The sequence below is a fragment of the Mangifera indica genome, chromosome 9, assembly GCF_011075055.1.
Source record: "Mangifera indica cultivar Alphonso chromosome 9, CATAS_Mindica_2.1, whole genome shotgun sequence".
Taxonomy (NCBI): domain Eukaryota; kingdom Viridiplantae; phylum Streptophyta; class Magnoliopsida; order Sapindales; family Anacardiaceae; genus Mangifera; species Mangifera indica.
In genome coordinates, this window is record NC_058145.1 from 598716 (window position 1) to 611969 (window position 13254).

At 34.2% G+C, this 13254-nt stretch overlaps 2 protein-coding genes across 2 annotated transcripts; both read left to right on the forward strand.

Moving 5' to 3' along the window:
• Positions 1-590: 590 nt before the first annotated feature.
• LOC123225300 (cyclic nucleotide-gated ion channel 1-like) lies at positions 591-4827 on the forward strand. Its single transcript, XM_044649234.1, has 7 exons — positions 591-697; positions 776-1283; positions 1432-1635; positions 1706-1986; positions 2951-3062; positions 3147-3383; positions 4078-4827. The coding sequence occupies exons 1-7, from the start codon at positions 678-680 to the stop codon at positions 4711-4713; spliced, it is 1998 nt and encodes a 665-aa protein (XP_044505169.1). The 5' UTR covers positions 591-677; the 3' UTR covers positions 4714-4827.
• Positions 4828-9575: 4748 nt separating this feature from the next.
• Positions 9576-12850, forward strand: LOC123225621 (cyclic nucleotide-gated ion channel 1-like). The gene is made up of 4 exons (XM_044649717.1): positions 9576-9947; positions 11162-11281; positions 11391-11627; positions 12197-12850. The coding sequence occupies exons 1-4, from the start codon at positions 9576-9578 to the stop codon at positions 12842-12844; spliced, it is 1377 nt and encodes a 458-aa protein (XP_044505652.1). The 3' UTR covers positions 12845-12850.
• The last annotated feature ends 404 nt before the right edge of the window (positions 12851-13254 follow it).

The window sequence follows — 13254 nt, forward strand, 5'->3', positions numbered from 1 at the left end:
TAAATAAAAAATAATTTCATTCGAATTCATCAAACTAACATTAAAAATTGTTTGAGTTTGATTCCAATAAAAATAGTTCAATTCAAGTTTGACTTGAATTTATGGTTTAAATTTATAGTTTGAATATATAACTCAAATTCATATTTTGAATTCATGTTTTATTGATAAAATGACGTCATTTAACAATTATTTAACATAATTCAAATAAAGTCATAAGTCAAATTTAAATTGAATCAAACCATTTATTTTGAAGTCTTTATAGCTCAAATTTGACTTGATTTTAAAACGACTTAAACTTTTTAATATTCAAAATAAATGAATTTGAATCAAATTGAATTGGTTTTTGAGCCAAAGTCAGTTTGGTTTGGCTCCAACTTTACATACAGTACTACCACAGACTATTACCCCTTCCGACCAAGAAGCTCCGTGGACCAAAACTTTTTAAAAATCCATTTTCAATTTTTATGATTCCATATTGACATCATAATGATGTTACCGGTCTCTGGACTGGTCGGATTGGTGGTTCCGCGAACCGGGTCATTGGAAAAAATATGTAGTTTGGGGATCCACGGCAACGCGTATAAGAACAAACTAGACAGAAATAAAATACATTTTGATCTCCAATCAATATTTGCTAGTTTAGTTGAAGAACATCAAGCCCTTCTTTGTCAGAAGCTATGAAACCATATATGAGAAGGTAAACCTGCTAATCCATTAACCTTTCTGCTAATTTACGTGCTTCCTTGTTTCTTCCTTAACGTTTTTCTTGCTTCAGCTTCGATGAGGACATAGAAGAAGCCAAGCCTTTGTGGCAACATTACAAAGCTACAAAAAGTCCCAAGAAAATGTCAGGGCTGAAGCTATGGAGGTGGACTGGTTCACCAGTATTACCAGTGACATCATTTCACCGTTCTGTGTTCGGTGTCACTGGCGCCTGTCTAAATCATTGGACCAATTTCCATCACTTACTATCAAGAAAATGGGTCTTGCGGAGCTTCTCTTTGGCCGGAATCTTTACGGATCCTTTGTTCTTGTACATTCTGGTGATCAATGATCGCAAAAAGTGCCTGGGACTGGACAAGAACTTGGGGACAGCACTGATTTTTGTCCGGTCTTTCTTTGATTTCTTTGATTTCGTGTATATTATTTTTCGACTGCATGCTTACTCTCTTCGTAAGCTCAGTAGAACAGGTTTTTCAAGCGATAAATCCCGGAAAACTGCAAGGAAATATTTCCTGTATGACTTTCCCATTGACTTTCTCTCAATTCTTCCACTCCCACAGGTAAGAAAAATAAGGAAATTTCATTAAAAGAGCCTGAAGCTATTGAGGAGATTGAACTCTCAAATTTTCCTATAAAAGGTTTGAATAGGAAAATGTGATATTTTTATAATGTCAAAGTCACCGAATTTTTTGTTTTTACTCTGTCCAGGGAGTGATCTGGGTTCTGATAAGAGGCTCGAAAATTCAGAACCCAATGAAGTTACTGCAATATATTGTTATTTTCCAATATGTCCCGAGGTTAATTCGGATTTTCCCATTATTCAGAAAAGTCAAAAAAGCTTTCAGGAATCTTTATGACTCTACAGTCACCAAAGTAGCCTTTAACCTTCTTCTTTACATGCTTGCAAGCCATGTAAGATACAAATTTTTAATCAAACAAATTTTGTTCATTTTAGGAGGCTAATAATCTTGTGATCTTGTAGGTTTATGGATCTTTATGGTACTTTTTGGCTATAGAAAGAGAAACAGTTTGCTGGAGGAGAGCCTGTGTAAATCACCCTGGATGCAGTCATATTTCCCTTTACTGTCGTGAGAATGTGGGAGACTTCACTTTTTTAAACAGTTTATGCCCAACAAAACAGCCAAATGCTACAGTGTTTGATTTTGGAATTTACCATGATGCTCTTCAGTCTGGCATTGTAGAGGTGACAGATCTTCCCCAGAAGTTTTTATATTCCTTCGTAAGGGGCCTGCAAATCCTCAGGTAAATTTCTTTCTGTGCAAATAAAATGCATTAACTAGAGGTGGGTAAATGGGGCCTCTCTGTTTTTATATGCACAGTTTAGATCAGTCCTTATTTTCCCTCGAGCTCGATCATTGGGACCTATTATCCATGGGCTCTAGGGACTCGTCCCGGGCTCAGGCCCCCTCTCTTGGCCCGAGTTTGCCCCTCTAGGCCTGGTCAAGCTTAGCTTCACCCTGGCTAAGTACAAGCACTCTCAGTATGTCTCTTAGGTTTCACGGAGCAACGATTTTACATCCAGCTAGCTTGCCGACATTTTCCAGGATAAATGAGTGCTTGAAGTCTTTCATTTCAAAGCATGTGAGCTGAAAAAGTTGACCGACAAATTGTCCTCCTAATCTGTGTAAAAAAACAATTATAGTAGTGTATTGTAAAGAGTGATAAAGAGTTGAAAGTGTATTGAGAGTCAAAAGATAAGTAACATAAAATGTCATCCTTAAGTCTTCTTATTGTCAAATCACATAAGTTTGAGAATGAATAGTCCTCACACTTTCAATAAAGTTGATCAAGTCTGATGAAAAAAAATAACTCTCAGTTAAATACAAAGAAGATTAGTCAATTGAATTAAGATAATTTTAATTATCAAAAAAATAATTTGAGAGGTTATTGATGTTGTGTTATGTTAAGCGGGTTTGAATACCTTGTTCTAAAAGTAGGACAAATTTTAAATGATAGAAATGAATCTTACCTGGACAACATAGGTTTCATAAATTTTAGAACCAAAACCTACCATATAAACACCGTTTCTAGGTAGTATCCAAAATTGCAACGCCAGATACCCTATGGTTCCTTCCTATTCCATCTAGTTATTTTGCTCACCCCTCGCACTGTTGTGTTCACATATAAATCAAGTGCTAGCTGATGTCTATTGAGTATGTAATCTTATTCATGTGCTACAAGTTCATTGGGATCCAAATTTTTACAGTTCTTTAGGTCAAAACCTTCGGACGAGTTCCTACATCTGGGAAAACTTCTTTGCAGTTTTGGTAATCCTTTCTGGCTTGATGTTCTTTCTCTATCTGATTGGAAATATGCAGGTTTGTATAATTTGTACTTCAAAGATCAAATTGATTATAATTTATTTAAATGTAATATATAAAAACTATGTTTCGTGTTGACAGATATACCTACAGTCGAGAACTGCGAAAGCAGAAGAGATGAGATTAAAGGGACAAGAGATAGAACAGTGGAAGGGTTTCAGAAAGCTCTCAGATAATCTTCAACAGAAGGTCAGGAAATACAGACAATATGTATGGAGAGAAACCAGAGGTGTTGACGTTGAAAATTTGATTAAAAATCTTCCCAGGGACCTCAGAAGTAGAGTCAAGAGTGAACTGAGCTTAGATTTGCTCAAGAAAGTAAGTTTCTTTATCTTGGATAGGTACTTGTTCGGTAGTTCAGGATATCCCCCGTCAAAAGCTAATTGCTTTGATATCACTGTTAGATGGGAATGGATTCAAATTAAGCTGATTAAAGCCAATTGCTAGGTCAACTCTACGGCTTGATATGAACCAATTTGGCTCAATCATGAAAGCCGGTTCAGATTGAATTTATTTAGTTTGAATTCGAACCAAGTTTTTGGCTCAATTCAACCGGTTCAGGTTGAACTCAAACTATGGAGTGGTCGGGTTTGCCTTAGTTCATATCTAAGCCTATTTAACTCAATCTAGCTTGAAATGAGTTTGACTTAGGGCAAACTCAATCAAACCTACAAAGTTTTGTTTTGTTGAGGTTATGTTTTAGTTGTGAAGGTGTCTGACTAATTAAATTCGCGAACCTAAGATAGCTCAAACTTAAATTAATTTAAATGGAGCTTATTGAGTTTGAATCTATGCTTGAACTCAATATTTTTAAAATGACCTGTATTTAAACCTAGTTTGACTCAAAATTACCTCTTCCACCCTAAAAGCTAACTTGCTTTGTTTTATAGACAAATATCTAGCGTTTTCCCCTACTGACGCGGGGCGACTCAAACACTATTCAAGCTCCTTTATCATTTTGAACTGAATTTAAATGACTAATCAAATTTTGTTCACCTTGGATGTATTGAAGGTACCACTGTTTGAAAGCATGACTGAATCACTTCTGAATGACTTATGCGACCGACTGAAGCCGATGCTGTACACAGAGGACAGTTACTTCGTTCGGGAAGGCCACCCAGTCGACGAGATGCTGTTCGTCATGCAAGGCAAGCTTTCAAGCGTGGCAACTGACGGAGGAAGAGCAGGCTTCTACAACGCTCACTATGTCAGAGACGGCGACTGCTTTGGAGATATACTCATCTCCTGGGCACTGAATCTTCAGTCCTCCAACGACCTCCCCATCTCAACAAGAACAGTCAGAGCCCTCACTGAAGTTGAAGCCTTTGTTCTCAAGGCTGATGACTTGAAGTTTGTGGTCTCTCAATTCAGGCCTGCCACTAAACATCAAGAGCATTTGTATAGCTACTACGCTGGTCCGAAGAGATCTGACGCAGCCCAGTTGATACAGAAGGCTTGGCACAAACATAAGAGAAGGAAGCTTGAAGAAGCTCTCCCGGACGAAGAAGAGATTCGGTTGCATTTGCAAGATGAATGGTTTAAGCCTAGTGGAAATTCGTCTCGTTCGCATGCAAGCTCTTCTGATGAATCCTTGTTTCTAGATTTGGATCCTCATACCTCTAATTTTACTTACTATAATTTTACTTAATCTGTAAAAGGATGTAAATGCACATGCCAGTTTCAACGTAGGATTATTTATTTTTCATTTTTACCATAAAAAATATAACAGTAATGTGTACTAAATGCATTTGAATTTGGGCCAGTTAATGCGTATGAATTTGGTGTTATATCCCTTAAAGGAACAAATTGAGTAACAAAGGTTTTGTAAATGCATGTCTAACTCAACTTAGACCCTAGTGATTTTTTCGATTTGGTGATTAAATTTGAAAAAACGGTTTAACTTAAATAAGGGTTGCTCATAAGAATAAAAAACATTTATAGTTTGTTCTTTTAGATTACATGTATTTAGAAATGATTATATCATGTTGGGCGAAAATTTTAATAGTAAAGTTTGTCATCCCACGAGTTATGTTATATCAAAGTCCGTAAAAATATGGGTCTTATTGGCCTATCTCGATCAGGGCCTATGATATGGTTCATAATTAATTTTTATTAGTAGTGTCATATTGATATGTTAGACGATTTATAAAACCCTTATTATAATAATATCTATAAAATGATTTATTTATTCTATTAAAAAATATAAAGGAATTTTTTTTTATTTTATTATATTGCAAAATGATTAAAAGAATTTTGAGAATTTTTTTAACTTCATACAAACCCCATGTTATGAAGTATGATAACTGGAGGAAGTCTTCATGTATTTCTGGTGCAAAATTAATCAACTTAAACTGGAGGAAATTGCTTAATGCATCACAACACCTTACCATTTTATTGTTCTTTTACAGTGATCTCGGGCTCTACTTGCTGTTGATCAGACGAAACGAGAGAAAAATTGTCCGAAAGATGCTCCTGATTGTGCTTTAGGAATATTTTTCTCAAGTCACAGGGCATAAGAACAAAGGCTTCCACATTGGTAACCGCCTAGAGAGTTCTGGTTGAGATGAGGAGGTTGTATAAACATGTTTCATTATGTGATTAAATGATTTTAAATAACATATTATTTGTATACTTATAAAATTTTAAAATTTATCATATATATCATTATTATATCATCATTTTATCTAAAAAGGTATATTAATTTATATCGATAATATGCATTATCATAGAAAATATATCATATTGTACAATACGTCTACTATATCATCTTAATTTGATATGACTTAAAATATGTATTATTTTTCATTAATATCGTGTATTATAAGATACTAATACTCATATTTACGATGAGTCATTTTATCCACACAACCAAAGTAACTCTAAAGTAAATTTTCCTCAACAAGAGAAGGATGATGTAATACAGAGTTAGGGTTTTGATGCAACATTGTTATATGATGGATGAGTAATGTGTTGTAAGCTTGACCTTAGCTCAGATTCAAAACAACCTACACGAGTTAGAGCTCAACATGTATTGTTTTTTATTAATATCATATCATATTATATGATTGATTGGTAAATAGTGATACGAAAAAAGAAAATGATGAGTGGTAAGAGAGAAAGAGTTTCAATGTAGTGACATTAGTGAGCTCTCGAACTTGAGCTAAGTTGTTGAACTGAGTTTTTAACTTGAGTTCATTCGAAGTGAATATTTTCATTGAGTTTAAATATGTGAGAGTAAAAGATCTAAAATATAAAATTTAGAATTTATTAAGAGACACAATTAAAAATATGAAAAAAAATCATTAAATTTAATAATCTAATAATATAATTTTTTTTAGTACGACTGAAATAATCTAAAAATGTAATTATAATCCACAATAAAATTATTTATATAATCCTTAACATGTTATAATTGTTTGTTCAATCTAATAATGCAATAATCTGAATTAAACAAGTTATACATATTGACTCAAAATTTTTTGCTTTATCTAAATTATATTATCATTTTCACTTATTAATTGTACCATTATAGTAGAGATAAAAACGGGTTGTGCCTAAATCAGTGCGATCCACTGTGCCAAGGCCCAAGGGGTGTGTCGGCCCACGAATTTTTAAGACCGAGTCATCTCCCAATGAGTTATTTGGCAAGTCCGCCAATCAAAAATAAATTGTTTAATTTTATTTATTTTTGCATTTGTACTATACCAACCCTTGAGATTTTCCTTGAGAGTATATAGAGATGACGATGGAGATGGCAAAATGTTGAAAAATTTGTCTTTATTTCTATTACGAAAATAACGAAAAATCTTTATCCCTCTTCAAGGGAAAAGTTTTGTGCTCTTCCTTTCTCTAAAAATTTTCTTCTCATTTAATTAAAAAAATAAACAAATATTTATTAAATATCAAAAAATATTTTTAATAAGTTAAAATTTTTAAAAATAGTTAAATATTTAAATGTGTAAAAGATACGTAAACGAGGGACCAACATAAGCCACTTCATTTGCAGACTCTGTCTAAAATTTGTCGGTATTGCCAGCCGGCCGACTGCTACCAGTAATTACAACATTACAAGAAAAGAATGGATTGAAGACGTGAAACTTAAGTTCTTTTATGGAATGTTTGACGTTAAGTACGGACTGGCCCACTGGGAAATGTATATTAATTATCGTCTTTCCTTAATTCACAGGGGAATCAAGCTGAAATTTGAATTGTTGGGAAATCAAAAGTGTTGAGTCACTGTCGATGACACAACCCCTCCGACTTTCCTTTCAATCTAGCTTGTCACTGTGTATTGCCTTGCTTTTCTACACAGTAATTGACGTACAAAATGAGACCAACATAACATGATAGCGATAATTAAAGACAATAATATGTGCAAGGGATGATAATTTTAATCTGATTTAGGTTTTCAGCGTGTTTTGACTTTATCAAAAGAGAATTTTTTATAAAAATGGAGATGGGAACGAGAATAGCGATAATTAACATGCAAAATAGCGATAATTAAAGACAATAATATATGTAAGGAATGATAATTTTAATTTGATTTAGGGTTTCAGTCTGTTTTGACTTTATCAAAAGGGAATTATTTTATAAAAATAGGATGAGAAAGAGAATGGAGATAAAAATTATCGTTGCAGTTCCCATCCCTCCCCTTCATTCCCTGTTTCTACCCCTAAATTTAATATATTAGAATTTAAAGTTATTATAAAAATGCTCTAAATTTAATATATATTTTCTAAAAAATATACATGTAATATTTTTTATTACAAAATTACCACCCTCTTTTTAGTTTTTATTACAAAATTGTCACACTTAGTAGATTAAAGGTATAAAAAGAGTATTTTTTTCTTGAGGTATGGGGACAAGGAAGAGATTTTTTCCCGTGGGTAAAAAATGGGGAGATAATTTTTCCTCGTGGGTAGGGGATAGAGATTCAATTTTATCTTCATAATGGGGATGGGTTGGAGATGGGGACTAGAATGAGGATTAGTAGGGACAAGGATGGAGACGGATATTTAAATCCTCTTTTCACCCTTTCTCGTTGTCATTCCTAATATATACACTCTATTTTAAATACCTGATTAAAATTGAATATACTTAATTTTATTAAATATTAGGATCAGTCGAATAATTGGGTTTGTTATGCAAGATTAGATCTCTTCTGGAGGGGTAATCACGAATACTAAAATAACATAACAAGGAAATCATAAATTAAGCAATGCCAATAAGATCCTAATTAGGGCTTGGATTCAATAGCCAAACCTCAACACATGCCTCATCATCTTTACTAATCTATTCTCCCTTCTTCATTTTCATTGCCTTCAATACCAACTAAGATTTAGGAGACAAGTAAACTCACAAGAAGTTAAATTTGCAGGGTCAACATTAAACTCAGGTTAGGTGGATACGAAGGAGACTAGAAATTGATCTGGGGAGTAGGTCCACACGGCACCCATATATGTTTAATAAATATATAGAAGTCCTTAGGTAGTTGGGTGTGGCCACAACAATGAATAAACTAGTTGATAAAAATTAAACACTTTTCAATTCCTAATTTATATTTGTTTAGCCTTTAAGTGAATATTTTAACCTTTGAGTATATGATTCATGGAGTAAAGATTTACTGATATTATATTTGAATTAAATGGTAAACTCATTAAATTGAGTAATTACAAACTTAAATATAATATTTGAGCCACATGAACTCAACCTAAAAGGATATTATCAAGCTAAACCAAATAGTGTTTAGTTCGAACTGGATTTAAAAAATTATTTTTCAGTCTCTTAATTTTTAAATATTATTTAAATATTTACTAATTCTCTACTATCTTCAAGGTTAGAATACAAGATTTTAGAATATAAATATAAAATTTTAAACAGTTAAAAATTTATTGATATCTACTTAAACCTAATCCTAAATTTGTAGACTTACATAATTGACCATATACCCTTAAACTAGATTATAATCAAGTCAAGTGCGCCTCAACTCCTGGCTTCGTTTTCATTGTCTTCAAATTGCCTCTAATTTTCTTTCTTTCATCTTTCTCATTTCTCAATCCTTCAAACTTAAATTTCTCTCTCAAATGCGATTTTCTTGGATTAAGTGTCCTCCACTGACCGTTAAATAATTGTTTACTTTATAGTTTATATATATATATATATACACACACACACACGCTAACTTTATCCCAACAATTACGATACTTTTATTTTATATCATGATGCTTTATCAATGTTGAATTGATATAGTTCAAATGCTAACATACAACTACTTAATATTATTATTGTTATATTTTATCTGTAGTACTTGAGAGAAACTTCGAGGAAACACTATTTTTGACTAAGAGGGGTTGATTGAAATATATATAAGAGTGTTAGCGTTTCTCTAGTTCATGCCATCCTAATCTATATTTGCTTAGCCTTTGAGTGAAAAACCTTCATTCCACTTCTCGAAATCTCTGTAAATCATATTGAAATATCTTTTAAACACTTTTCTGTTCGACTAGGTATATGGATATAGAAGTTGTCCAGCTAAGGCCTCGGCCGGTAAGAACTTATCCCCGAGTACTAGCAGGGTTGAGTTTGAAAAGAATAATCCCTGACTCGCAAGCGCCTTTTTGGGGTTTGGCTTTTCTGATATCAAGTCTGATTGCCATATCCTTGGATCCTTTGTTCTTGTACATTCCAGTGATCAATGATGATAAAAAGTGCATTGGAATAGACAAGAAGTTGGGGGATGTGGCTATTGCTCTTCGTTCTATCATGGATTCTTTTCATTTGATCTATATCTCTCTCTCACTGCGTAATTATTCAGGTATTCGCTTGCGATATCTGCGACGTTTCTTCCTGATTAACTTTCTTTCCATTCTTCCACTTCCACAGGCAAGTTAAGGCTTACTCTTTTTTAAATTTTCAGCTATATTTTCTACTTCTTTGTCCACATTTAGTTATATTATACCAAGTCAATTGCTACCTAGCTAGAGATATTATAGTAAGTCTTTGCTTCTGTCCAGGTTATGGTTTTCATTATCAATGGAGGTTCGAAATATCCTAAAGCAATGAAGTTGTTGCTTTTCTTTGTTATTATCCAATACTTACCCAGGGTAATGCGGATCTACCCATTATTTAAAATGGTTAGAAGGACTACTTACAGACTTGATGACTGTACATTCGCCAAAGCTGCATTCAATCTTCTTGTTTTCATGCTTGCGAGCCATGTAAGCTAAACTTTCTAACACCTGTTTAATCCTAAGCATAAAGGTTATTTGGGAAGTTAAAATAAATCTTTTATCTTTCATTCCTTTGGAATTGAGGGCTTGGTTTTATTGGAAAGGGATTTAAACAATTTCTAATTTCTTTGAGGCTTTTTGTTATATACTTATACATAGGGGGTTTATATATTTTCCATTATAAAAATACAATAAACCTAACAGATAGAGTTATAAAACAGTTTGGGAGGGGACGTTTGAGGGAATTTTTGAAATCTGCAGGAAGGTTAGGGATACTAATTTTAACTTTTGGGGTCTCAAAAAGCAAAACCTAGGGGAGGTGAAGGCCAACCATAATATCATGGTAACATATAATTTCTCCCTAGTCTGAAACAAGTTATATGCTTGTTGTATTTAGGTATATGGAGCCTTGTGGTTCTTTTTGGCCATAGAAAGAGAGACTGCATGCTGGAAGAGAGCCTGCACAAATCACCCAACACATCAATGCACTCATACGTCTTTTTACTGTCATGACAAATTAGGAAACTACACTCTGTTAAACGATTTGTGTCCCATACAAATACCAAATACAACTCTCTTTAATTTTGGAATATACCTGGATGCTCTTCAATCTGGTATCGTTGAGGTCACAGATTTTCCAGTGAAGTTCTTTCATTCCTTTCTATGGGGCCTGCAAAATCTCAGGTTTGTGCCATATATATGATTAAACACACACACACACACACACACACACACACACACACATATATATATCAGGTTTGTGTTGCCACGTCAACTGGCTATGAATTTCAACTGATCTTATAACTTTCTAAGATTTATGTCGATGTCTATATAAGTATATATTACCACTGCTTCAAATTTTTGCAGTTGTTTCGGCCAAAACCTCCAAACAAGTTCTTATGTCTGGGAAAACGTCTTCGCAATTTCAATTACATTATCCGGCTTGGTGTTTTTTCTCTATCTCGTTGGAAATATGCAGGTGGATTTGTATTTCCTTTTATTCTGTTTCCAATGCTTAAGAGATGAAGTAGTATAACATGTGTAAATTTTATTCTATGAACATAAAGAGAGCTTTGGATTTGTGTGAAACGTACAGATATATATGCAGTCAAAACGTGTAAGATCAGAGGAGAAAAGATTGGATGGACAAGAGATAGAGGAGTGGTCGGGGTTCAAAACGCTACCTGAGAAGCTGCAGAGGGATATTAGGAACCATAGACTACTCTTATGGCGAGAAACCAGAGGAAGTGATGTAGACAGTTCGCTTGATAGTCTTCCCAAGAGCCTTAGAAGGACCACAAAGAGTGCACTCGGCTTAACTCTGCTCAGGAATGTAAGTTTCGTATTTAAATAATACTTGATGCACTGACCATAGGAGAAAACTTTCAGAAATTTCAAATCTCACATTGTTTGAGAATTGAGTAAGGTGTGGACCTATAAGTGCAGGAAAAAGTCTTTCTGCTTTTGGTATGGGAAACGTCCAATACCACTTATGTAAAACGAAACAAGTGGTATCAAAACCCAAGGTGTAAACAACGATCAGTTAAGGGGAGGTTTTTTGGCATTAACTTGGTTTGGTGGAGTTTGAATTTGTTGTAAGTAGTGATGGATTGTTGGTTCAATGTGTAATTAGGGTAGGGGTCTTACATTGACTGAGAGTTGAATTGGGTATGGGTATATAAATGTGAGACAAAATCTCACCTCTTCGTGCTAACTTTCATGGAGATCCAACCCAAACACAAGTATAAACATTAACGAGTTATCATGTGATTAGACATGGAATAATACTTATTTTCTTTAAAATAAAAAGCTGCTTCAAAATATTCATTCGGTAGTATCAAAAAGGCTTATCAACCCTCTTTCAATTCTTCTCACTGTTTTTATTGAATGCATGTGTTAAAGGTGCCAATATTTGACAAGATGGATAGACATGTTCTGGAGGAAGTGTGCAACCTTCTCAAGTTCAGGATGTACAATGAGGGAATAGAAATAGTTCAGAAGGGTGATCCATTTGAAGACATGCATTTTGTCATGCGAGGTGAGCTAATGAGCATGGCTGCCGAGGGAGGCGGAACCAGTCTGTTTAATGCTGACATTTTACAGGATGGCGATTTCTTTGGACTAGATCTTATTTTATGGTCTCTTGATCCTCATTCCTCAACTAATAACCTTCCCATCTCAGCTAGAACCATTAGAACTTTTACTGAAGTTGAAGCCTTTTATCTAACGGCCGATGACATGAAGCTTGTTGCCTCAAAATTATGCAAGCAGTTTAAAAGGACTCAGATCCAGCATGCCTTAAGGTATTACTCGGAGCAATGGAGGACTTGGGCAGCATATTATATACAAGCGGCTTGGCGTCGCCATATTGTAAAGAAGCAAAGGAATGGGCAAGATGAATGGCTCATGACCGGTGGGATTTCGTCAAGCGCTGGTGCCATCTATTATCCTTCTCAGTTTGTTATTAACAGGCTTCTTGTTAGTCGGTGTGATGGTAATGCAAGCCTACCGACAATAGAGAAGCCAGAGGAGCCATGTTTCATTGATTAAGAATATAATCCTGGTTAGCTTTCATTAGTAATTTGTTTGCTGGGTTTCTTCTGCTTTTAAACAGTAAATTGTTTCCTTGGTTATGCTGTTTGTGACTTTGTTCAATCCCACTGTTGGGTTTACTCTGTTCTTAAATAGTAAATTGTCTCCTTGGTTATGTTGAGGCAGAACAGTTTGACTTTTTCAATCCCATGAGAAAAAATCTAAGCAACTTCATCCTTGTAGATTCTCTATTCATGTTACCATTCCGGAAAGATCAGGCACGTTGTGTTGTGCTCGGCTCAGAACTCGTGCAGTTCAAATATTTTTTTGAACCAAGTCTAAGCTCAAAAGTTTAAGCATACGTTATAATTTTAATAAATTTTTAAAAGTTTTTAATTTTATATTTTCATCCTTAAAATCTTATATTA

Coding starts and splice junctions, on each gene's coding strand:
- LOC123225300 (XM_044649234.1), top strand. CDS start 678: ATGAAACCATATATGAGAAG. Junction 1,284..1,431: donor CAATTCTTCCACTCCCACAG/GTAAGAAAAATA, acceptor TACTCTGTCCAG/GGAGTGATCTGGGTTCTGAT. Junction 1,636..1,705: donor TTTACATGCTTGCAAGCCAT/GTAAGATACAAA, acceptor GTGATCTTGTAG/GTTTATGGATCTTTATGGTA.
- LOC123225621 (XM_044649717.1), top strand. CDS start 9,576: ATGGATATAGAAGTTGTCCAGCTAAGGCCTCGGCCGGTAAGAACTTAT. Junction 11,282..11,390: donor GGAAATATGCAGGTGGATTT/GTATTTCCTTTT, acceptor TGAAACGTACAG/ATATATATGCAGTCAAAACG. Junction 11,628..12,196: donor GCTTAACTCTGCTCAGGAAT/GTAAGTTTCGTA, acceptor CATGTGTTAAAG/GTGCCAATATTTGACAAGAT.